This window comes from Staurois parvus, unplaced genomic scaffold (genome assembly GCF_062004578.1).
Source record: "Staurois parvus isolate SC_StPar_1 unplaced genomic scaffold, SC_StPar_1.0 ptg000109l, whole genome shotgun sequence".
In the NCBI taxonomy this organism is placed as follows: domain Eukaryota; kingdom Metazoa; phylum Chordata; class Amphibia; order Anura; family Ranidae; genus Staurois; species Staurois parvus.
This window is the reverse complement of record NW_028317905.1, coordinates 1,402,824-1,427,965: the sequence shown is the minus strand read 5'-3', so window position 1 is coordinate 1,427,965 and position 25,142 is coordinate 1,402,824. Positions and strand designations below refer to the sequence as shown.

Sequence of the window (25,142 nt, the reverse complement as noted above, 5' to 3'; positions counted from 1 at the left end):
AGAGACTGTGGACATAGTACAGGAGATGACCAGAGACTGCGGATGTACTACAGGGGATGAACAGAGACTGCGGACATAGTACAGGAGATGACCAGAGACTGCGGACACAGTACAGGAGATGACCAGAGACTGCGGACACAGTACAGGAGATGACCAGAGACTGTGGACATAGTACAGGAGATGACCAGAGACTGTGGACATAGTACAGGAGATGACCAGAGACTGCAGACATAGTACAGGAGATGACCAGAGACTGTGAATATACTACAGGAGATGACCAGAGACTGCGGACACAGTACAGGAGATGACCAGAGACTGCGGACACAGTACAGGAGATGACCAGAGACTGCGGACATAGTACAGGAGATGACCAGAGACTGCAGACATAGTATAGGAGATGACCAGAGACTGCAGACATAGTACAGGAGATGACCAGAGACTGCGGATGTACTACAGGAGATGACCAGAGACTGCAGACATAGTACAGGAGATGACCAGAGACTGCGGATGTACTACAGGAGATGACCAGAGACTGCGGACACAGTACAGGAGATGAACAGAGACCTTTCAGCAATGCACATATATACAGTTTGGTATAGAAGTCCACAGGCAGTCTATGGGGGGGAGGACATACTTGGCCAGCCGGGCTCAGCATCCTCTCTGAGGGCAAGGCTTCCACTCACATCTCAGCTTCTACTAGCAGTTCCCTTTCGAGCATACAGGCTGCATGGGGCAGTGTCAGTGGAGCTCCTGGACCTGGCCCCGCCACCTCCCTGCTGACTGGGCATACAACAATGTCTTTAGCGTACCCTGCAGTGCAGTGATCGGGGACCCAATCTAAGGGCGGCATGGGCTTAAGGTGCAGCTGATTTGGGCGCTGCCTGGCGCTGCTGCAAAGCTGACTTGGACTCCTGGCTGAGCAGCCAGCCCAGTATTCTAACACAGGGGCGGCGACGGGGGGGGGGGGGGGGGGGGCTCCTGGTCAATATTCGCTCCATAAGATGCACAGACATTTCCCCCCACTTTTTTTTGGGGGGGGGGGGTGCGTCTTATGGAGCAAAAAATACGGTAGTTATCCTTGATGTACAGCCCTGACCAAAAGTTTTGTGAATGACACAAATATAAATTTTCACAGTTTGCTGCTTCAGTGTTTTTAGATCTTTTCATCAGATGTTACTCTGGTATACTGAAGTATAGTTACAAGCATTTCAGAAGTGTCAAAGGCTTTTATTGACAATTACATGAAGTTTATGCACAGAGTCAACATTTGCAGTGTTGACCCTTCTTTTTCAAGACCTCTGCAATTCACCCTGGCATGCTGTCAATCAACTTCTGGGCCAGATCCTGACTGATGGCAGCCCATTCTTGCATAATCAATGTGTGGAGTTTGGCAGAATTTATGTGTGTGTTGGGAGGGGGGGGGGGTTCACCCGTCTCTTGAGGATTTACCACAAGTTCTTATTGGGATTAAGGTCTGGGGAGTTACCAGGACCCAAAATGTTGATGTTTTGTTCCCCAAGCCACTTTCGACTTATGGCAAGGTGCTCCATCATGCTGCAAAAGGCATTGTTCATCACCAAACTGTTCTTGGATGGTTGGGAGGAGTTGCTCTCGGAAGATGTTTTTGTACCATTCTTTATTCATGGCTGTGTTCTTAGACAAAATTATAAGTGAGCCCATTCGCTTGGCTGAGAAGCAACCCAAAACATGAATTGTCTCAGGATGCTTTACTGTTGGCATTGCACAGGACTGATGTTAGCACTCACCTTTTCTTCTCCGGACAAGGTTTTTTCCAGATGCTCCAAACAATTGGAAAGGGGATTCATAAGGGAAAATGACTTTACTCCAGTCCTTAGCAGTCCAGTCCCTGTGTACCTTTTGCTAAATAGTCTGTCCCTGATGTTTTTCCTGGAGAGGAGTAGCTTCCTTGCTGCCCTTCTTGACACCAGGCCATACTCCAAAAGTCTTTGCCTCACTTTGTGTGCAGATGCACTGTCACCTGCCTGTTGCCATTCCTGAGTAAACTCTGCAATGGCGTTGCCTTGATCTCACACTGAATTAACTTTAGAAGATGGTACTGGTGCTTGCTGGACTTTCTTGGGTGCCCTAAAGCCTTCTTCACAAGAATTGAACCTTTCTCCTTGAAGTTCTTGATGATCCGATAAATGGTTGATTTAGGTGCAATCTTAGTAGCAGCAATATGCTTGCTTGTGAATCTCTTTTTGTAAAAAGCAATGATGACTGCATGTGTTTCCTTGCAGGTAACCATTGTTAACAGAGGAAGGACAATGATTTCAAGCACCACCCCTTTTAAAGCTTCCAGTCTGTTGTTCTAACTCGATCAGCATGACAGAGTGACCTTCAGCCTTGTCCTCATCAACACTGACATCTGTGTTAATAAGAGAATCACTGACATGATGTCAGCTGGTCCTTTTGTGGCAGGGCTGAAATGCAGTGGAAATGTTTTTTTTCGGGATTAAGTTCATTTTCATGGCAAAGAGGGACTTTGCAATTAAACACAATTCATTTGATTACTCTTCCTAACTTGCTGAAGTACATTCAAATGCACTTATTTTGCAATCTTAAAGATGTTTTATTGCCCATCCAAGTGACCTTTTGAGTTCAAAAGACGCTTTTATGGGTTATGTGAGCTTGATTCTAGACCACACCCAGGTAACCCTAGCTCGTTTACAAGCAGTGTGCATCCACAATTGAATTCCCTGTTTTCTGAACTTTACTCAGTTTGAATGAGTGTCAGGAACTTTATACCCACATGGGCAACTCAAATCATCTTAATTCAATCACCATGGTGTCACAGTAGATGTTGACTGTCATAGGCCATGATTAGAGGTCTGCAAGTTGTGAAAGCATCATCTTCTTTGGAACAGAAGTGGCTGGGATAGGGTACAAAATGTCTTCTACATTGTCGAACAAGTCCAGTTGAAAGGAGCTAACTACAACTAGCTATCATATTCTTAGTAACATAATCCCATCACCATAGCTCATTGAAGTCAAGAGGCATGAAAGAGGCCATCTAGGTCAAACTGGAACTGAAGTAGCTAAACTAGATGGTTGTAAGGACTTCCAATATACAACAATAAATTTTAGCTTGGGTCATACAGAGTACACGTGTGACATTTAGTCAAAGTATTATTGAGTAGAGAGAATAGTATATCCAAGGTAGCCACTGACACACAGAACATGGATCCCAAAGTTGCCAATCTGATGGAAACATACTCCCCCCCATTTTCAATGTGTTCCTTTAGCCTGTACAATAACTGTACATGACATTATTGAGCATCAATGTAAAGGTCCAATGTCCAAACCCTCAAGACACATCTAGAAACTAACAGGTCATCTTCTCCTTGTCAGGCTGGAAGCAACTTTACTGGGATTGCAGTCTCCCTGGGCTGGGTGTTTGATTCTCCTACCTGCTACTGGGAGAAGGTTCAATTATATAGGGCAGGGAGGATTGAATATTCAGTTATGAATATTTTTCATGCCTCAGCCAATCCCTAGAAAGGGTGTCCAGAAGGTGGCTGAGGAAGTGATAAATGTTTGGGAGGCCTGACCAGAATTAAATGTTCTTGTGGTGCTGCTACCCCTGGGAGGCAGCTAGTGTGTACTGATGAATTGCAGTTTGGGTCTCAGAAGGTGCCGGGTTGAGGGACTGAAGAAGATGGTTAAGGATTTTTACTGCATGGCACTGTCCTGAAGTTCTAGTCTGGAGAATAAATTTTTGTCTTCTTCACTGAGGAACTACCTGTGGAAACTTGGTGGCAGTCACCTCATGTGTTAAAAATTCTGGTCTATTGATTCTAATATAATTTTGGAGTATCCTTAACCCCCTTTATCCCTCTAACTGTTTCAAGTTATTCAACAGTAAATTCTAAAAAGACATCCCCTAGACTGAGCTTGTATTGTCTGTGTATGGAATTGTGCTTGTGACTGACAGCCTCTGTACTAGTAAGGCAGAACATGGGTCATTTTAAGCAGCCCCTCTGGATGTGGGAGCTTCACTGATGAATAGTCCTTTGCCCTTTAACTGCCTTTATTTAAGCACAGCTCCCAGAGTTCAGGTGCTCTTTAAGAGTACCACCCTGGCCCCTAGGGCCTTGAAGTTGGGGTGCTCTGATTCCCTTAAAAAAAGCACTCTCCGGGGTTTATAAAGAGCTATTTGCAGTTAGACTCAAGACCCTTGAGAACTGGCACGGGTAGTGGACCTCAGTAATTGTTGACCTCCAGGATGATGACTTGGATGATATGTGAGATTACCCCTTCTGCAAGCTGGTATCGGCCAGAGACCGCCACATTCAATTTAAGATATTATATAGAATTCATTATATGCCAGCCAGATTGGACCATATCTATGCTTCTGGCTTAGCGGAATGCTGGCATTATCAGTCTTCACCAGAAGATTTAGACCATGTAATCTTGCTTTGCCCATTATTCAGGACTTCTAATGAGAGGTGGTCCGGGCCCTGGTTAAACGTACAGCATTGCAAATCTCACGGACCATCTCAGTCTGGTTAGTTGCAGAGTTGGCACCTTTGTGAGCACAGAGAAACTTTCTTACTGAAACCCTTTTTTATGCCCGTAAGGCAATCTTGTTTCTTTGGAAACAGCAGAGGCCCCCTCACCAATTGGAGGTGCTGCCTTTGTATAAAGCCACCTATCAGAGCAGAGGTTATCCTAAGACGTTCGAGAAAGTATGGCACAGTTGAGTCTCTGCAACATCCACGCTCACATGCGGTGCTCCAAGTAAATGGATGTTCCAGGGGTAAAGCCCCTAGTAGGTAGGCCAGAGCATGTCCTTTCTTCTACGACTCTACATGAGGTTGTACGTTATCCTTTTTTTCCCCTTCTGCTATTTCCAGACTCATTTCCCTACAGGTACCGAGAAAAACACCATTGCACTTTAACTGATTTCCTTGCTCCTATACCCATGGGTTGTATGATTCTGACTGTATACTGCCAGAGGTATTGCACTAGGGTTCTGGGGGGGTAGGGGATTGGTTTCTTTTTCTTGTGTAAATAAGGTTTAGCTGCCTGCGCTGGTATATTTGACTGTTGATTGTACTTGTGAGTCTTGCTGTTGTAAAATGCTGTATTATTTTTACATTGCACAACTCAATAAACAAAAGTTAAAAAATAAAAAAAAGATTACAATACTGAAAGGTGTACTTTACCATGTGGCAGCACAATGGCAAACGTACCCTACTATTGCAAAGCCCAATAATTGCATGGGATGTGCATAGAAAGTGCCCACTGTGCTCATGTTTGTTATCACTTTAAACTGTTGGAGGCCCTTTAAAACATTTTAACACTTTGTGAACGTTAACTGTGTACAGCTGCTCGTGTTCATTTGTCATTTCACCCACTCTACAGTCCCAAAGTCTGAAATGACATAAGGAATCCTACCCCTCAGATACTGCTACAACAAATCATGCTGTTTTCCAGCTCTTACAGCAAGGCAAAGTTGGTGAAAGAACCTTTCAACACAACTTTCCCTGGTTGTTTAATGGTTTGAAAGAAATATGTGTTGCATACAGACTCCTCCAATCACTTTTACAGCATGTATGTTACCTAACCACAATGCTCCACTTTTCCTCTTATTTTCCAACTACAATGGTTTAAAACAAGGACTTGATGAAATATTTACATAGTACAGACTTTCATAACCTTTTTAGCATGGAGAAATCCCTGAAATAACTTTCAGATCTCAGGTAAACCCTGCCAATAATTTCGATATCTACAGGTCACAGCACGTTAGCGCGAAGAGTGAGTTGAGATTTAATAGGAATGTGGTATACTTAGCATGTTTGACACCAGGGGTGGACTGACCATTTGGAAACTTGGGCACTGCCCGAGGATCCGGGGTCAGTATGGGACCCCATGAGATGCCCCTGGTACCTTTTTCATAGGCTTTTTTGAGTTTGGGCAAGGACACAGGGGCCCCATGATCCCCTATTGCCCAGGGGCCCCATGAGTTGTCAGTCCGCCCCTGTTTGACACCCAGTAATAATAATTAAATTAAGCAAATAATAATATTAATGACCATTAATGAAATATAGACAGTGAAAATAGACCATCAATGGTCAGTGTCAAATTGGCTCCTCATGTTAGTGCTCATTGTACTGCCCCATTACATTGGTGGTCATCTTACATTGGTGAATAGTGGAGAAAGACCCCTATAGATTGTGGTCAATGGGAAAAGAACCCTCCTTAATTAAAGGTCAATGGGGGAATGGCTACTTTACACTGGAGGTCAGAGAGAAGAATGCTGCCTACATTGGTGGTTAGTAAGAGGAATGCCCCTTACTATGGTGGTCAATTGGAAGAATAATCTTTATATTGGCGGTGAAGAAAGAATGCTGCTTACATTGGTGGTCAGTGGAAAGAATGCTTCTTACATTGCTGGTTGGAGGAGAATGCTCCTTACATTGGTAGTCAGAGGTAAGAATGCGTCTTACAATGGTGGCCAGTGGGAAGAATGTTCCTTACATTGGTGGTCAGAGATAAGAATGCTCCTTACATTGGTGGTCAATAGGGTGAATGCATCTTACATTGCTGGTGAGGAGGGAGTGCTCCTTACATTGGTAGTGAATAGGGTGAATGCATCTTACATTGCTGGTGAGGAGGGAGTGCTCCTTACATTGGTGGTCAAAGGGAAGAATGTTTCTCACATTGATGGTCAGTGGGAGGAATGCTTTGTACATTGGTGGACAGTGGGAAGGATGTTCCTTACATTGATAGACAGTGAGAGGAATACTCTTGAAATTGGTGATTAAGGGGAAGAATGCCCCTTACACTGGTGGTCAGTGGGAAATATGGTCTTTACATTGGTGGCCAGTGGGATGAATGCTTCTTACATTGATGATCAGTGGGAGGAATGGTCCGTACATTGGTCGTCAATGAGAGGAATGCTCCTTACATTGTTAGTCAGTGGGAAGAATCCTCCCCTAACAGATAACCAAAAGACTATTGGTCTCACTTGTTACTTATCTGAGCGAAAGAGATGGTTCGTTGCTCAAGGAACCCTAAGCAACCTCTAGAGGAATCCTTCGGTCCCATGGAACCCTGGTTGAGAAAGGCTGCATTAGTAAGTTAGTAATAACATACATTTGGGTTAATGCAGCCAAGAAGAATTTACAATAGCTGAACTTTTATGTTGGCACTTCCAAGGAAGCTAAATAAATTTAGAGGGTCATATAATTGGCAGGCCAATTCTTACTGCACAGAATTGCTGGTTTTTGGTATGCATGACAAAAAAAGTTCATCCTGTGAGGTGTGAAAATATTTTAAGAACTGTTTTTTTGTAATTGCCTGTAATTTGTCCCAGAGCCCTTTATGGGAAAATTAAAGTCATTGTGTCTCTGTTTTCCTAGGTCTCCGCATCAGATGCAGATAGTGGCACTCTTGGAACCGTATCATACTCTCTTAGCCTGGCTGCCCCACCTCAGTTTCAGATCCACTCGAACAGTGGAGAAATCTGCCTTTCAGACATTCTGGATCGAGACGATGGAGAAAGATTCTTCCTGCTTCACGTGACGGCTACAGATGGGGTGAGAGGGCCTGGGGAGACAAGAGGAGCTGGGCACAGAAGAGGGGCGCGTAGGCAATGAGAATGGGGTATGGGACGAAGTAGATATACTGAGTAATAACAGGAGAAAGGATCAAAAGGCATTTTTCAAAAGTAAAGATTAATTCTGGAATGCAGGCAATGAGTTAACCAGATTATAAAATATGTTCATATTCCCAGTAATGTTATTCAGCCCCACTTGCAGTGGTGGGCAGACGAGAACTGTTAGACTCTCAGACACATTCAACATGTACAGGCCTAGTGAACCCATTCACATTCACTACAATTCCATGTGGTTGATGGGAACTGTAGTTTCCTTTTACTGCAGAGAGAGAGAAGATATGGTGTAATTCCTGCTGTTACACTTCCTCCTTGGCAGAGCAGATGCTGTTATCTTTTGAATTACAGAGATGAGATCATGAAAATTCAATTAGGCTTTTCTCCTAAATGGTAGGGATTTTCAGAATGTTATTAATTGTTTAGTGTTTTGTGTAGGGAGGTGTACTAATGGGTGATTTTTTTTTTTGCCTATCCCAGACTTCTTTTAGTATGAGTTGTATGTAAGTCAGATGTTTGTAACTCGGGGACTACCTGTATAGATCCATAAATGCAAGGATCCAAATAATCAATCTATCAGTGCTCAGATCCATACTATATATCCACCACCAATTTCTAGATCCAGAGAAGAGGTCAATTAGTCCCAAGAACTAGATAAGTTAGGAAAAGTTATTAGTCCTACTGAAGTGTGGGCTTGGAATGGATCGAGTAACACTTTGGCAAATCAAACCAACAAATGTTTCTATAACTACCTTTAGGGAGGAATGGTATTTAATGATCAGTTACTACTCTGGGATCAATACTGGAAACTAATTTTTGTAAACGATCCTTGTCAGGCATACATCTCCCTGAGAATACCAATAAACAACTCTTCCACACTCTCACTACTTTCCCACTCTATGCTGCCACCTAAATGAACAGTTCATTCAGAAAATACTCCAAACCATCATTGCAGTGTTCCCCTCACTATCCCTATATCGTATACCCAGTCTCCTATTTATTAGCAATAAAACTCTGCAATCTATATATAAAATGTGGGAAATTCAGAATAACCACATAATCAAGTGATCCACAAAAAAAGAGAGTTTCAATAAGACTGTATCTATAGAATGTCCATCACAGTGATCACATCTCCATATATAATTCAGTGCATTAAGGCTATGTTCACACTAGCGTAGTGTGCAGGCAGCAGAGAGGCATTTGGGAAGCGTTTTTACCGTTTCCCAAACGCCTCTGCCAATTCTGCACATTACAGCACATGGTGCTGTTCTAACGGGAGCGTTTGCGTCACGTCTCGGCAAAACAGACGCCTCTGGTCGAGTCAGGAGGCGTTGAAGCCTCATATTCTAGCCTATGGTGCCGTTCCGCAAATGCCCGGCTGGCATTTGCGGTGCGGTTGCGGGGAGTTTGCGGAGTGGTAACACCATTCAAACTGCATTATAGGCGTTTGTGGGGTGTTTTTAACGCTCGGCAAACGCCTAGCAACCGCTGCTAAACCGCGCATGCGGCGTTTGTGGAGCGTTAAAAAACGTTCCGCAAACACCAGACCAACGCTTGCCAAACGCTATAGGGGCGTTTGGCAAGCATTGGTAAAACAGCCAAGTGTAAACAAGCCCTAACTCATAAGTGCCAGGTCCAGATAGCTGTCCTTTTGTGATCCTTATAATGTTTTGTCACAGGCAATCAAATGTGTCCAAGTTGCTTCCCAAACACCCTTTGGAGCCTATTTATAAAAAAATGTGTTTGAGGCATTCACACAGCTGTTACAAATAATCAACCTAATCTGTCTAATGTGTTTATTTCTAATGACCATCAGCTCCATCTAGTGGCCATAATGAGGTATTTTCCTGATTGAGGTATTTCAGGAAAATACCACATTATGGCCACTGGATGTAGCTGAAGATCATAGGGGAATAAACATATTAGACAGATAATAATGATTAATGTGATGACTGTGCAAATGCCTGAGGCATTTGCACAACACATTTGTTTTACATGGACCCCCCTTGTGTCTCTGGGCACTCTTATTGGGCTTCAACTCTTTTAGATGGGCTTTAGATTCAGAGTTAGGTCATTCAGCTCTATATACAGTGTCTTGAAATTGCTTGAGCTATTTTGAAAAGAAGAATGGGCAGAAATGTCCCTCTCTAGATGTGCAAAGCTGGTAGAGACATCCCCAAAAGGACTCGCAGCTGTAATTGCAGCGAAAGGTGGTTCTACAAAGTATTGACTCCGGGGGGGCTGAATACAAATGCCGACACACTTTTCACATATTTATTTGTAAACAAGTTTGAACACCATTTATCATTTTCCTTCCACTTCACAATTATGTGCCACTTTGTGTTGGTGAATCACATAAAATCCCAATAAAATACATTTACGTTTTTGGTTGTAACATGACAAAATGTGGAAAATTTCAAGGGGTATGAATACTTTCTCAAGGCATTGTACACTAACGGGTTAAAACAGTAACATCAGGAGGTCCTGGTCTGTACACCTTCTTCACCTGTATAGGTACTTACCTGTAAGGGCAGAGTTACGTGTGATGCAAGCACACTGGGTGGAGCTGTCAGTAAGACCAGGAACTTTGAGAGGACTGGTGGTAACAGCCTCCTTAGCACAGTCCCTATCTGGTAGATCATTATTCTAGTGCACACAGAAACTATGGTCTAATCTTATGTTCATCTCTTATGAATTCAATTTCTGGAAAAAAGGTGTGTGAACCGGGACCACTGATGTCACTGATTTAACATATTAGTGGGTATAGTGTTGAATGACCTTACACTCAGCAAAAGGTTAAGTTCTAGCCCAATTAGGACCCTTCTAGCTGTGCGCCCCTCCTGGTGTTTTAGTGCTCCCTGGAAGAACTAGTGCAGCTTCCAGCAGGATGACAGGCTGTGGCTGGATGGGGCTGAAGGCTGTAGTGGTGTCCTGGATGCTGCACCTCTCTGTCCTGGGTGACCAACAGCTATATAGCCCAATGAGCACAGGGCCTAAAAGTGTGGTTGGACACAAAGGGTATTGTTTGAAGTGACACTTTTAAATGTTTGGTTCCCTTTGGGAAAAAATGTTCTAAGATTACACAAGGACACTTATGTGGGCTTTACGGGAACTAGAAGGTGCTCCCACCAAAGGTTTAAGCCTCCAAAGTAATGTTTTATTTAATGAAAAGTAGAAAGACATCCAACGCATTTTGGGGGTTAAGACACGCCCCCTTCATCAGGGCATATGTACTGTATAGTCTCTCAGTGTGGCTGAACTGGATTGTTGCTTTTCATTCAATCAAGTCCAGCCAAACGTAGAAATTATACAATACACAAGCCCTGGTGAAGGAGGAGTGTCTGAAACACCAAAATTCACTCTCAGATGTTTGGCATAGTGTGCCTTCTGTTTGATTGAATTTGCCTGAAGACTCCCTTTCTTTTGGGGCTTTTTTTGGTATTTGCGAGCAGCATAATCAAAGCAATAATCAATAAAAAGTTATATTATGTCAGTAGAATGATCTTTGACAACACCGAACAACAATAATAGAAGATCTAATGTCTCTGTTTGTAGTATAACTTGCCTAAACTTGACACTTATGAGTTAGCACACAGGATCATATATGGAGATGTGAATATGATCACCATGATGAGTATTGTCACTATACACTGATCAGACATAATATTATAATTACCCACCATAACCTGTTGAGCCATGGACTCCACCAGACCTCTGAAGGTATGCTGTGGTATCTGGCACCAAGCCATAAGTATCAGATCCTTTAAGCCCTGTGCGTGGCAAGGTCCATGGATCAGACTTGTTTTTTAAAGACATCCTACAGATGCTGGATTGGTTTGAGATCTGGAGAATTTGAAATCAGCAACATAAACCCATTGTTGTGTTCTGCAAACCATTCTTGAATACCTCAGTCTAGGCCACCTTCTTCTATTGCTCTGTAAACCAGTTCTGATGCTCATATGCCCATTGCAGGTCCTTTTGGTTGTGGACACGGGTCTGCATGGGCACTCTGAGTGGTCTATGGCTACGCAGCCCTTTATGCAACAAATTGCAATTCACTGTGTGTTCTGACACCATTCTATTGGAACCAGCATTACGTTTTTTCAGCAATTAGAACTACAGTAGCTCTTCTATTTAATCGGACCACGCAGGCCAGCCTTCGCTCCCCATGTGCATCATTGAGTCTTGGCTACACATGACCCCGTCACCAGTTGGCTAGTTTTCCTTATTTGGACCACTTTTGGTTGGTCCTGACCATTGCACTGTAGTTTTGGAGTTGTTGTGACCCAATTGTCTACCCATTACAATTTGGTTCTTGTCAAAGTCGCTCAAATCCTTAAGTTTGCCCATTTTTTCTGCTTTCAGCTTCAGAGACAACCAGTTTACTTCCTGCCTAAAATATCCAACCCACCTTCAGCCATTGTAACGAAATAACCAGTGATATTCACTTTACCTGTCAGTAGTCATAGTGTTATGGCTAATTGGTGAATGGTTTTGCAGATCATTTTGTCATATGGTTATTTTGTATTTCACATGTTTTATATATAGATTGCATGCTAGTATAAAGAGATTAGGAATAAGATATAAGGATTGTGGGGAAGAGGCACTGCACTGAATGTTTTTTCAGTATCTCTCTGAGAATGATGAATGACGACACAACTGCAGATTCTACAATGACAGATCAACGGGACATGCTGTGACCAAATTTGGCAGATGCACATGCAGTAAAATCTTTGTTTCCATGTCTCCATAATGTAGGAACGATTGGCTACTGCTTACAAATACATTTTCCGAAATGTTGGAAGCTCCCTTGATGCAGTAACTCACCTTTAGAAGCACTAGTTACTGCACCTCTCTGTAGTTAAACTGTTGTTGGAAGTAGTCACATGGTTTTCATTTATGGTCCATGTACATCCAACCTTGGATTCAGAGAGAAGACCCATCCTTCATTGGACCAAGATCAGAGACACATCAGTCTTACTAGGAAGATGATAGAGAGAAAATCTAGCATTGTTGTAAACAGTATTGGGCAGTGTGTGAGTGTAGGGCACTGGTGTAGATATTTTACTGGCTAAGAGAAAGTTCCAGAAAATTCTTGAGCGAAGTACACTAATGATGTTATAGCCTATGCTATGTGAATAGGGTGTTGTGCATTTGTTTGTGTAATAAATTTATACATATAAAGTACATATACAAGGTCTGTCCAGGAAGTAATGAGAATGATATTTTAAAAATCCTTTTATTGAAAAATTTTAAAATTGAACATTGTCTCCTTCAAAGTGCACACCTTGTGAGTGTACACAATGCTATCAGCGATTTTTCCATTGTTCATAGCATCCCTGGAAGTATTCAAGTGGGATGGCATTCAGAGCCTGTGTAAAGGCTCTTTCGGCGTTATCCACACTACCAAAATGGCGTCCTTTCAAACTCTTCTTCATCTTTGGGAATATGAAAAAGTTGCAAGGAGACAAGTTGGGGCTAAAGGGTGGATGGGGAAGCACCATGACATATTTTTTAGCCAAAACCTCTCTGACAGCCAAAGCACTGTGACTCGATGCATTGTCGTGATGAGCCGAGGTGAGCCGATCTCAGGATGCACACGAAAAACTCTGTCTCAAGCAACCAAGAACTTCCAGGTAAAATCTTTGATTCATGGTTTAACCAGTTGGTACAAATTCCCTATGGACAATTCCATGTGAATCAAGAAAATAAATTACCATTGATTTGACTTTTTGATTTGCTCATTTGACCTTTCTTGGGGCGAGGTGATGTAGCTGTGTGCTATTCTGAACTTTGTTTCTTCGCCCTGGGATGATACTCAAACAGGATTCATCTCCTGTAATCACTCATTTTAAAAAATAAGGTTCTTTTAACCGGCTAACAGGTCTTGCCAAATGAGTTGACGGTGTTCCTTCTGATCAGGTGATAAGATCTGCACACATATTTCTCGTGTTGAAATCCTGAGTTATGATTTCATGAACAATTGACTTGGTAATTCTTGTTTCCTCTGCAATCATTCTGATAGTGAGACATTTGTCATGGTTGAGAACAGACCTCACTGCATCCACATTCTGTTCCATTTTTGATGAACAGGACGTCCTCATTGTTGTTCGTCATCAACACATTCTGGATCTTCCTTGAAGGCCTTGTACATAACTATTTGAACACCTAAGAAACAGCAAGAATTCTGGCTCTCAAAGACCTGTTACTGTGCCTTTAAAAAGTCCACCTCTACTCCACTCATTAATCTAACTTAGTAGCACCTGTCTGAGCTCTTTAAAGACACCTGTCCACCCCACAGTCAGTCAGACGCCAACTACTACCATGGGCAAGACCAAAGAGCTGTCAAAAGACACAAGAGACAAAATTGTGGACCTCCACAAGGCTGGAAAGGGCTACGGGGAAATTGCCAAGCAGCTTGGTGAAAATAGATCAACTGTTGGAGCAATTGTTAGAAAATAGAAGAGGCTAAAGACGACTGTCAGTCTCCCTTGGACTGGGGCTCCATGCAAGATCTCACCTCGTGGGGTATCACTGATGATAAGAGAGGTGAGGAATCAGCCCAGAACTACAAGGGAGGAGCTGGTCAATGACATGAAGAGAGCTGGGACCACAGTTTCAAAGGTCACTGTCGGTAGAACACTACGCCGTCATGGTTTCAAATCATGCAATGCACGGAAGGTTCCCCTGCTCAAGTCATCACATGTCCTGGCCCGTCTGAAGTTTGCCAATGACCATCTGGATGATCCAGAGGAGGCATGGGAGAAAGATATGTGGTCAGATGAGACCAAAGTAGAACTTTTTGGTCTAAACTTCACTCGTCGTGTTTGGAGGAAAAAGAAGGATGAGTTGCATCCCAAGAACACCATCCCTACTGTGAAGCATGGGGGTGGTAACATCATGCTTTGGGGGTGCTTTTCTGCGAAAGGGACAGGACGACTGCCCTGTATTAAGGAGAGGATGAATGGGGCCATTTATTGTGAGATTTTGAGCAACAGCCTCCTTCCCTCACTCAGAGCTATGAAGATGGGTCGTGGCTGGGTCTTCCAACATGACAACAACCCGAAGCACACAGCCAGGATAACCAAGGAGTGGCTCCGTAAGAAGCATATCAAGGTTCTGGAGTGGCCTAGCCAGTCTCCAGACCTAAATCCAATAGAACATCTTTGGAGGGAGCTGAAACTCCGTGTTGCTCAGCGACAGCCCCGAAACCTGATAGATCTAGAGGAGATCTGTGTGGAGGAGTGGGCCAAAATCCCTGTTGCAGTGCAAACCTGGTCAAGAACTACAGGAAACATTTGACCTCTGTACCAAAGGCTTCTGTACCAAATATTAACACTGATTTTCTTAGGTGTTCAAATACTTATGTTCAGCAGTGCAAGACAAATAAATTCTTTAAAAAATCATACAATGTGATTTTCTGATTTTTTTTTAAAATTCTGTCTCTCAGAGTGGGGATGTACCTACAATGTGAATTTCAGACCCCTCCATAATTTCTAAGTGGGAGAACGTGCAAAATCGCAGGGTGTTCAAATACTTCTGTTCTTCACTGTACAGGCCATGGCGGGTGAGTTCATTACTTATTGTTTTCTTTGAAACAATTGCACCTGCTAGTTCCAAGTGTTTCTGAAGCTCTCCACAAGTGGTCCTTGGCTCTTGAACAACTCTTATGATAATTCTTTTCACTCCTCTGTCAGAAATCTTGCAAGGAGCTCCTGGTCGTGGACGGTTTATGGTTAAATTATGTGCTTTCCACTTCCGGCTTATGGCCCCAACAGTGCTCACTGGAACATTCAGAAGTTTAGAAATCATTCTGTAACCAATGCCATCAGTATGTTTGGCAACAATAAGGTTCCGAAGGTCTTGAGAGAGCTCTTTGCTTTTACCCGTCATGAGATGTTTCTTGTGTGACACCTTGGTAATGAGACACCTTTTTATAGGCCATCAGCTGAGACTGAACCAGCTGATATTTATTTGCACTGACAAGGGGCAGGATTGCTTTCTAATTACTGATACATTTCAGCTGATGTTTTGGCTTTCCATGCCTCTTTGCACCTCCCTTTCTTCATGTGTACATGAAGTTTCCCTGTGTCATTTGAATTTATTTCACATAACTTAATTTCTGAACCTATTTGGTTTGGTTTCTTTGTATGCATGAACTGCATGGGTTTTATTGACGTGGTGAAGATTTCATGTCAATAGTATCTTTAGAAATATTTTCACTGAGAAACATTGTTACATGTTCAATACTTATTTTACCCACTATATATGTAAATATATTGTATACCTTATGCCATTGTGCAGATGTTAGTTGGCCACTGGATTTCCCCATAGTTTGTATTGTACAGCTCATGGCGTAATCTGCCAACCCTGCCCCTGCTAGGTGAAGGGTACCTTGGGGGATATATTTGGAAGGCAGGAGGCCTCAGGAGACAGTATCAAGGGGGTCCTGTGTAGTAGGACAGCATAGTAGTTTTTTCCATGTATGCAGGCCAGTGCATTGAGTATCAAGTAGGCTTGAAGTGCCAGTGCCATGTAGCTTCCCCTTAGAGGGGAAGCTAGAGGACTTCTACAATTGGCACTAGGGTATTTTCCCTGGGAGGGATGCAGGGACCCTGCTCTTTGCCTAGGTAATGGGTTGGACTGTGTTTCTCATTTTATTGCTACTCTGTTACTGAAAACTCTCCATGATGTATTGCCACTGCTATGTGCCTCTGCCCTCTGGGAGGCTGAAGTGTTGTGTTGTAACCATTGATCTGAATATTTATTACAGAATATCATTGTGTTTGGACTGCTTGCTGATTCTAGCCTTAAGGGAGCTTCTCTTGGATCGACCCTATTATTATACACTGGGGTCACAGCAGGGCTTGTTGCTCTTAAAGCAGTAGTGGGTTGGTTAGGCAACTAGGTTCTGCTTAGGGGTAGGGCTGCTCTCAGGGTGTCCCAAGAAAGTGACATCTGAGTAAAGGCTCCCATGTGTCATTGGGGGCCCCATGCTATAGAACATTAATGGGCCACATGTATCATCTCAGCCAGACTGCAATGGGTTAAAGAATGTAACTTGTTCCCCCCCTACATAGTATAGGTACAATCGATGGAGTGAATATATATATCTAAGATCCTTCTTGCTTCTTGCAGGGTGGTCTGAGTTCTGGATGTCTTGTGAGGGTTTCCGTAGAAGATGTGAATGATAACCGTCCAGTCTTCTATCCTCTGGAATATGGAGGCAGTATAAGCGCACTGAGCCCACCAGGCACTCCCATACTCAGTGTGACTGCCCGCGATAAAGATGAAGGAATCCATGGCATCATTACCTACCATATCATATCAGGGAATAACCCTCCACTTCTACGCATAGAACCTGATACAGGTAAGAAGGGTCGCTGTTACAAAACATTTGTGTAAAAATACAGATTTTTTAAATCATAGTGAAAAATATTGTGACGTGGTACAGTTGTGGAATTACGTGATTCTAAAAGAATTTTGACATGTTGACAGACCAGAAAAGTAAGCAACAGTGTTTACTGCCAGGCAAATTCTTGGCATGTACAAACTGGGCAAAGTTTCCGATAATATGTGGTCCTTATGGGGGATGGAGGAACATAACATGACCACCATATGTTTACTGTTATCCCCCTTCACACTTCAGCATTTTTCAGCTTGTTTTCCCAAGCCTGACTATGCTAAACATGTAGAATCCTATTCTTTATAATTGTCCCAGGTCACACTTGTACACTTAGTGGCCATACACTCTATACCCTACTCTCAAAAAAGAACATTAGCTTTTTATTACCCTGTTTGGGTGCTTTTGGCCTCATTGGCTTTGATGGGGCATGATAAATACATTTTTGCACTTGAAGAACTTCTTTCCTCCTCTACAACTACTCTCCTCTACTTGCCGAGCCCAGGAAACAAGCACCTAAGCTTGATACATGTGCAAAATTACCAGGAGTATGTTTTGCTTGGGTATGAACGCTGGCTTTGGTCAAAGCATGGTGCATTATATAGTGCAGCCTAAGAAGGTTTGGAAATAGGCAACTTCACAAAAAATTAGTATTTGCAGTGGAACTCAAGTTAACAAAATGAAAATTGTGAGCAGGCAAGCTCTTTATCACATGCTACACTATATTGCCAAAAGTATTGGGACACCCATCCAAATCATTGGATTCAAGTTCCAATCACCTCCATGGCCACAGGTGTATAAAATCAAACATTTGTGAAAGAATGGGTTACTCTCAGAAACTCAAGAGTGGTACCGCGATAGGTTGCCACCTGTGCAATAAATCCATCTGTGAAATTTCCTTGGTACTAAATATTCCACAGTCAACTGTTAGTGGTATTATAACAAAGTGTAAGTAACTGGGAACAACAGCAACTCAGCCACCAAGTGGTAGGCCACGTAAAATGACAGAGTGTGGTCAACGCATGCTCAAGCGCACAGAGCGCAGAAGTCGTCAATTGTCTGCAGAGTCAATAGCTAAATACCTCCAAACTTCGTGTGGTCTTCAGATTAGCACAATAATAGAGTGAAGAGAGCTTCATGGAATGGATTTCCATGGCAGCTGCATCCAAGCCTTACATCAAGTTCAATGCCAAACGTCAGACCCAGTGGTGAAAAGCACGCCGCCACTGGATTCTAGAGCAGTGGAGATATGTTCTCTGGACTGATGAATCACGCTTCTCTGTCTGGCAATCCGATGGACATATCTTAGATTGGCGGTTGCCAGGAGAACTCTACTTGCCTGACTGCATTGTGCCAAGTGTAAAGTTTGGTGGAGGGGAGGATTATGTTGTGGGGTTGTTTTTCAGGGGTTGGGTATTTTGGACAATTTCATGCTCCCAACTTTGTTGGAACAGTTTGGGGATGGCCCTTTCCTGCTCCAACATGACTGTGCACAGAGCAAGGTCCATAAAGACATGGATGAGTGAGTTTGGGGTGGATGAACCTGACTGGCCTGCAGAGTCCTGCCCTCAACACAATAGAACTCTTTTGGGATGAATTAGAGCGGTGACTGTGAGCCAGGCCTTCTAATTCGACATCAGTGCCTGACCTCACAAATGTGCTTCTGGAAGAATGGTCAAATGTCCCAATAGACACCCTCCTAAACCTTGTGGACGGCCTTCCCAGAAGAGATGAAGTTGTTATAGCTGCAAATGGTGGGCCAACTCAATATTGAACCCTACGGACTAAGACTGGGATGCCATTGAAACTCATGTAGTGTAGGCAGGCATTCCAATACTTCTGGCAATATAGTGTATGTCTCTTCTGCACTAAAACTTACCTGCCTGTTCACAATCTTCTTTATATTTCAAAGTTTTTATTAAGAATAATAGAGTTGTAACTGTAGAAAATGTCACATAAAGAGTAACATGAATTAAAACAACAAACATGTTATACTCACCTGCTCTGTGTAGTGGTATTGAGCAGAGTGGCCCTGGCCTCTTCTCGGGTCCCTTGCCGGAGATCCTGGTTCCTCCTGTTCTTAAGTGTGTCCCCATAGCAAGCCGTTTGCCATGGAGACAAACACTGCATGCTCGCTCCCAACCTGTGTGTCTATGGAGCCATGCTCCATAGACACACACAGTGGGACTTAGCCCCACCCGCCCACTTCCTCTTCACCGCAGTTGATTGACAGCGGCAAGATACAATGGCTCCTGCTGCTATTTGGGTCCCTACATGAAGAGGAAGCGAGGGGAGAAGAAATGAAGCCTTGCACAGCGCTGATCTTTTCTCCCCTCTCTTCCCCATCACACAGAAAAGAGGGAGCATAGGGAACATAAAAACATTTTTAGGTTTAGTATCACTTTAATAGAATAATATCAGCCAGTAGGATAGACTGGAATTCATAGTATGTGTATGTTGCCAATAGAAGAGCAAATGAGTAGACCAAGGTGAAGCCATTGCTTCTTGGGTAGGAAATTCAGGTACATTCTTTAAACAGCCAATGGTCTTGTGTACATAATCTTAAAACAGAAGGACCAACTTCCCAATAGGGAACCATCAAGTAAATCACCATAAAGATAGCATAGTAGTCAAGACACATACATATTCCAAAGAGGGGGGTCTAGATAAGTATCTTAGAAACAAACTCAGTTCACATCAATCCAGCCTGTATGAGGCTCGCTGACATGGAACACCGATCATATGACCACTGTGACAGCCAATCACCATGGTCATGAAATCGCATAACCTGTCCTGCTCCCACTTTAGTACCCAGGTAATGGGCCATTGCAGTTGGTCTGTAAAGGGTTATTGTTTTAGAGAGCTTGCCTCTATTAATAATTTGTAACTATATATTGTATCACCCTCTAGTGTGCTGCTAGAATAGTGTATGCAGATCTATTGTGTATGACTCATGGTAACTGTTTGAGTCTGTGGATAAGGATGGGTTGCTGCAGGTCAAGCTGGATGGCTTAACAGGTTGGAACTCTATTGCCTCCACCTGGTTTTGGAGGACCATGGGAACCTTCCAGAAGTCAGTGGGCGGAAGTGGTGGAGACCTATTCTGCATGTTTATGAGAGTCTAACCAATCCCTAGGTTTGGAGACCCTGGTAGAGTGGTGGACCAGCCCATAAATATGGGATAGTCGGCCCGGCTGGGAAGATGGGTGGAAGATGGCGTGCTGAGGAGACTGTTGGTGGCCTGGGAGGGGTCTCCTAGGTTTGGGGGGGCTAGCCTTCAGGCTGGGCTTGGGCTGGTTCAGGAAGGTCCATTCAGCAGTACGGCATGAACAGGATCATGGCCTGGGAGCAGTGGGAGCAAGAAGAACACACCCAGGGATTTACAAGGGGAGAGACTGCCACCTGTAGCAAGCTTTCAAAGGACAGCGCTGTGCTTAACCCTTTATCCTTGTCCTGGAAGATCTTCAGAGCAGCCAGGAGGGCTGGTGTTGTCTGCAGGCTGTGGACATGGCAGCAGTTTCTACTGGAGCTAGGAGACATCTCTGTATGTAGTTACAACAAACTGAGCTAACTTTCAGAGGGGCTGAGAGTCCCTAGCCCATAAGGGGCTTTTGAGACTGACCCACAATGCCTGATGGCTTTCAAAGAAAAAAACAGTCCAGGATTTGTTTCTGTAAATAGGAAGGAAGTTGTTCCCGTGCTTTAATTCAATTAAGCTGGGCATCCCATAATCCCCGTCCAAAGAATTTCCCCTAATAAAATAACAAAAACCAAGTTCAAGGACTGTTAACTGACTGTGGATGCAAGTGTGGAAAAATGTTTGTTGCCTGGCTGTGCAGAGATTAGGGGTACCTAAAAAACAGCAGCCCTCAATAAGGTGTAGCCAGGGGCGGACTGACCATTTGGACACTCGGGCACTGCCCAAGTGCCTGGAGTCAGTAGGGGGTCCCGTGAGATGCCCCTGGTACCTTTTTCATAGGCTTTTTTGAGTTTGGGCAAGGACAAAGGGGCCCCATGATCCCCTATTGCCGGGGGCCCCATGAGTCGTCAGTCCGCCCCTGGGTGTAGCGCTACAGTATGTACCTGGGAGCAATCATATTTACTTATTACATACTCGGACTCTGCTTCCTGCTTTGCAGTGCTCCATGATTGTGTCCTTCTTGCAATGCCAGTCTACTAATCAGAACAATCGCTGAAATCAATTCACTTTCTGGAAGTAAGATACACAGCTCCCTCTAGTGGCTTCGTGACTGAGCTTCGTAACTAGCGTAAATAGTGGAAAAGTCGAAAATGACGTGTGTAATGAAGTATGCCAATAGCGTTACACACAGACGTTTTTTTTTTTTCCCCACTGTGGCAGGTTTATTCCTCTGTAATTCTACCAGTGGACCCCTTTTATTTTCCACTTCCACTTTTATTTATTTCCACTTCCTATGACAGTTCAAATTGTCCAACAAAAATGAGTTACTTCATTGGAAAAAAAAACATATTACGCTGGTGTGGGTGCTTACAGCGGTCAACTTTTATTCAGCTGGCCTAAAGCAATGTTTCTCAACCTTTCTTTTTGCCTTTGAGGAACCCCTGTCTGAGATCTCGGGGAACCCCTGAAATCATTTTCAGATCTACAGCTCATGGAACATTATTATTATTATTATTATTATTATACAGTATTTATAAAGTGCCGATAGTTCGCTCAGCGCTGTACATTACAAAGGGGGACAGAACATGTGACAGAACATAACCAATACACTGCAAAACATGAGGGGATTGAGGGCCCTGCTCTTTGGAGTTTACAATCTAGGAACATCAGTGTGATCAGCGAGCTGTTGATATAACAATGATTATTTTTAGAAATAGCATTAAATAATAGAATAAATATTAAAACTTACTTCCTTACTGTGAAATTTGGGCTGGCTTTTTTTCTGCACATATGCTCAATTTTGAGTCGAAATTGGGACATGAATTTCAAATGAAACTGAAAAAGGGGTGTTACCAGGGCAGAGCACAGGAGGGTCACCAGGTCAGGGCACAGGGGTGTCACCGGGGCAGAACTCAGAGGGGTCTCTAGGGCAGAGTATAAAGGAGTCACTAAGTCAGGGCACAAGGGAGTCACTAGGGCAGGGCATAGGGGTGTCTCCAGGGCAGAACTCAGGGGGGTCACTAAGTTAGGGCACAAGGGAGTCACCAGGTCAGAGCACAGGTGAGGGTCACCAGGGCAGGACACAGGGGGGTCACCAGGGCAGAACACGGGGGGGTCACCATATCAGAACACAAGGGGGTCACCAGATCAGAACACAGGGGGGTCACCAGGGAAAGCACAGGGGAGTCACTAGGTCAGGGTACAAGGGAGTCACCAGGTCAGGGCACAGGTGAGTCACCAGGTCAAGGCACAGGGGAGTCACCAGAGCAGGGCACAGGGGGGGGGTCACCAGGTCAGGGCACAAGGAATCACAAGGTCAGGGCACAGGTGAGTCACTAGGTCAGGGCACAGGGGTGTCACCAGTGCAAGGTACAGGGGGGTCACCAGATCAGAACACAGGGGGGTCACCAGGTCAGAACACAGGGGGGTCAACATATCAGGGCACAGGTGGGTCACCAGGTCAGGGCACAGGGGGGTCACTAGGTCAGGGCACAAGGGAGTCACAGGTCAGGGCACAGGTGAGTCACTAGGTCAGGGCACAGGGGTGTCACTAGGTCAGGGCACGGGGGGGGGAGGGTGTCACCAGTGCAGGGTACAGGGGGGTCACCAGATCAGGGCACAGTGGTGTTGCCAGGGCAGGGCACGGGGGGGGGGTCACCAGGGCAAAGCACAGGGGAGTCACTAGGTCAGGGCACAAGGGAGTCACAGGTCAGGGCACAGGGGTGTCATCAGGGCTGGGCACAGGGGTATCACTAGGTCAGGGCACAGGGGGGTCACCAGGTCAGGGCACAGGGGGGGTCACTAGGGCAAAGCACAGGGGGTTCAGCAGGTCAGGGCACAGAAGGCTCACCAGGGCAGGGACAAGGGTGTTAAAGTGGCAGAGCACAGCATGAGGGTCACCAGGTCAGACCACCTTTCTTCCTCACACAGAGCTGCCCAGGGCAGTTGCTGGTACATGCTGGATGTGGTGCACTGATCCTCACCAGCTCTCCTCTCTTATCCATCCCAGGTGATGTCAAGTTCCTGGGATGGACAGAGGAGGAGAGCTGGTGGAGGTCAGTGGAGTACAGTTAGGATTAGTAGCAGTACAGGTACTGTGTGCTGCACAAAGCTCACCTTGCTACAACATTCTGCAATGAATAGCCGCTGATGAGGGAGGAAAACACACTACACAAGCTCTCTTGTCCCCTTCTGCCCTCTGCAGTGATGTCACAGGTAGCAACCGGAACTACAGGGGAGGCATCGGGTATCAATGTGCCCTGACAGTATTTACTGTCAGGGCACATTGCATTCACCATTGGGCAGATATACATCCACCACAATGGTGAATTGCGGCGGAACCCCTGGGTACTTCTCGCGGAACACTAGGTAGGTAGTTGAACTCCCTATTAAGGGGTAATGGTATTGTGACTATATGCAGTAGTGAATTGAATGGCTTCCTTACTATAGATGGCCTATCCAGCTATAATTATGAGATATTAGGAATGATAAGAAAAATTACTGACTTCAGGCAATGTGTTCACAATTGACTTTAACCGTTTAGATATTAAAATGAAAATCTGGCTCACCAGTATTTTGCTTTTTTTCTTTCTCTGGATCAACAGTATATATGAGAACATAAGAACTGGTAATACGACTGAACAATTGTTTTTGCCAACATCACTAACAAAGTAACTATGGTGGGTACACCTAAGTGCTTCTTAAAACTTGGTGGTGGTACACTGTCTATTATCTATGGTGGTGCACTATTATCTATGGTGGAGGTGGTATACTGTCTAAGATTTATAGTGGTGGTGGTACACTGTGCATTATCTATGGTAGTGGTGGTACCCTGTCTATGATATATGGTAGTGGTGGTATATTGTCTATGATCCATGGTGGTGCACTGTCTATGATCTATGGTGGTGGTGGTACACTGTCTATAGTCTATGATGGTGGTGGTACACTTTCTATGATCTATGGTGGTGGTAGTACACTATCTATTATCTATGGTAGTGGTGGTACACTGTCTATGATCTATGGTAGTGGTGGTACACTGTATATGATCTATGGTGATGGTGGTGATACACTGTATAAGATCTATAGAAGTGGTAGTACACTGTATATGATCTATGGTAGTGGTAGTACACTGTCTATGATCTATGGTGGTGATGGTATACTGTCTATGATCGTGGTGGTACACTGTCTATGATCTATGGTGGTGATGGTATACTGTCTATAATCTATGGTGGTGGTGGTGATACACTGTCTATGATCTATAGTATGGTGGTGGTGGTGGTGGTACACGGTCTATGATCTGTGGTGGTGGTGGTACACTGTTTATGATCTATGGTAGTAGTAGTAGTACACTGTCTATGATCTATGGTAGTGGTGGCACATTGTCTATGAACTATGGTGGTGGTGGTGGTACACTGTCTATGATCTATGGTGGTGGTACACTGTCTATGGTGGTGGTGGTACACTGTCAATGATCTATGGTGATGGTAGAACACTGTCAATGATCTATGGTGATGGTAGAACACTGTCAATGATCTATAGTGATGGTAGAACACTGTCTGTGATCTATAGTAGTGGTAGTACACTGTCTATGATCTTTGGTGAAGGTAGACATTTTTCTGTGATCTATGGTGATGGTAGTATGTTGTCTGTGATCTATGGTGATGGTAGAACATTGTCTGGGATCTATGGTGGTGGTAGTACACGGTCTGTGATCTATGGTGGTGGTAATAAACTGTCTATTATCCATGATTGTGGAAGTGCACTATATATGATGTATGGCAGAGGTAGAACACTGTCTATCATCCATAGTGGTAATAGTACACTGTTTGTGATCTATAGTGGTGGTAGTACCCTTTGTCTATTATCTATGGTGATGGTTGTACACTGTCTATGATACATAGTGAAGATAGTACACTATCAATTATCTAAGGAGTTGTAGTACACTGAATGTGATACATGGT

The 25,142-nt window shown here is 44.0% G+C and overlaps 1 protein-coding gene across 1 annotated transcript in view; it reads left to right on the top strand.

The window, feature by feature from the left end:
- The window catches only part of DCHS1 (dachsous cadherin-related 1), a 113,766-nt gene that overhangs the window by 50,422 nt on the left and 38,202 nt on the right, over positions 1-25,142 (top strand). The window contains exons 3-4 of the mRNA XM_089671636.1: positions 7,389-7,565; positions 16,778-17,009. Of these exons, the coding sequence (XP_089527762.1) occupies positions 7,389-7,565; positions 16,778-17,009 (409 nt within the window). The remainder of the gene's footprint in view (positions 1-7,388; positions 7,566-16,777; positions 17,010-25,142) is intronic.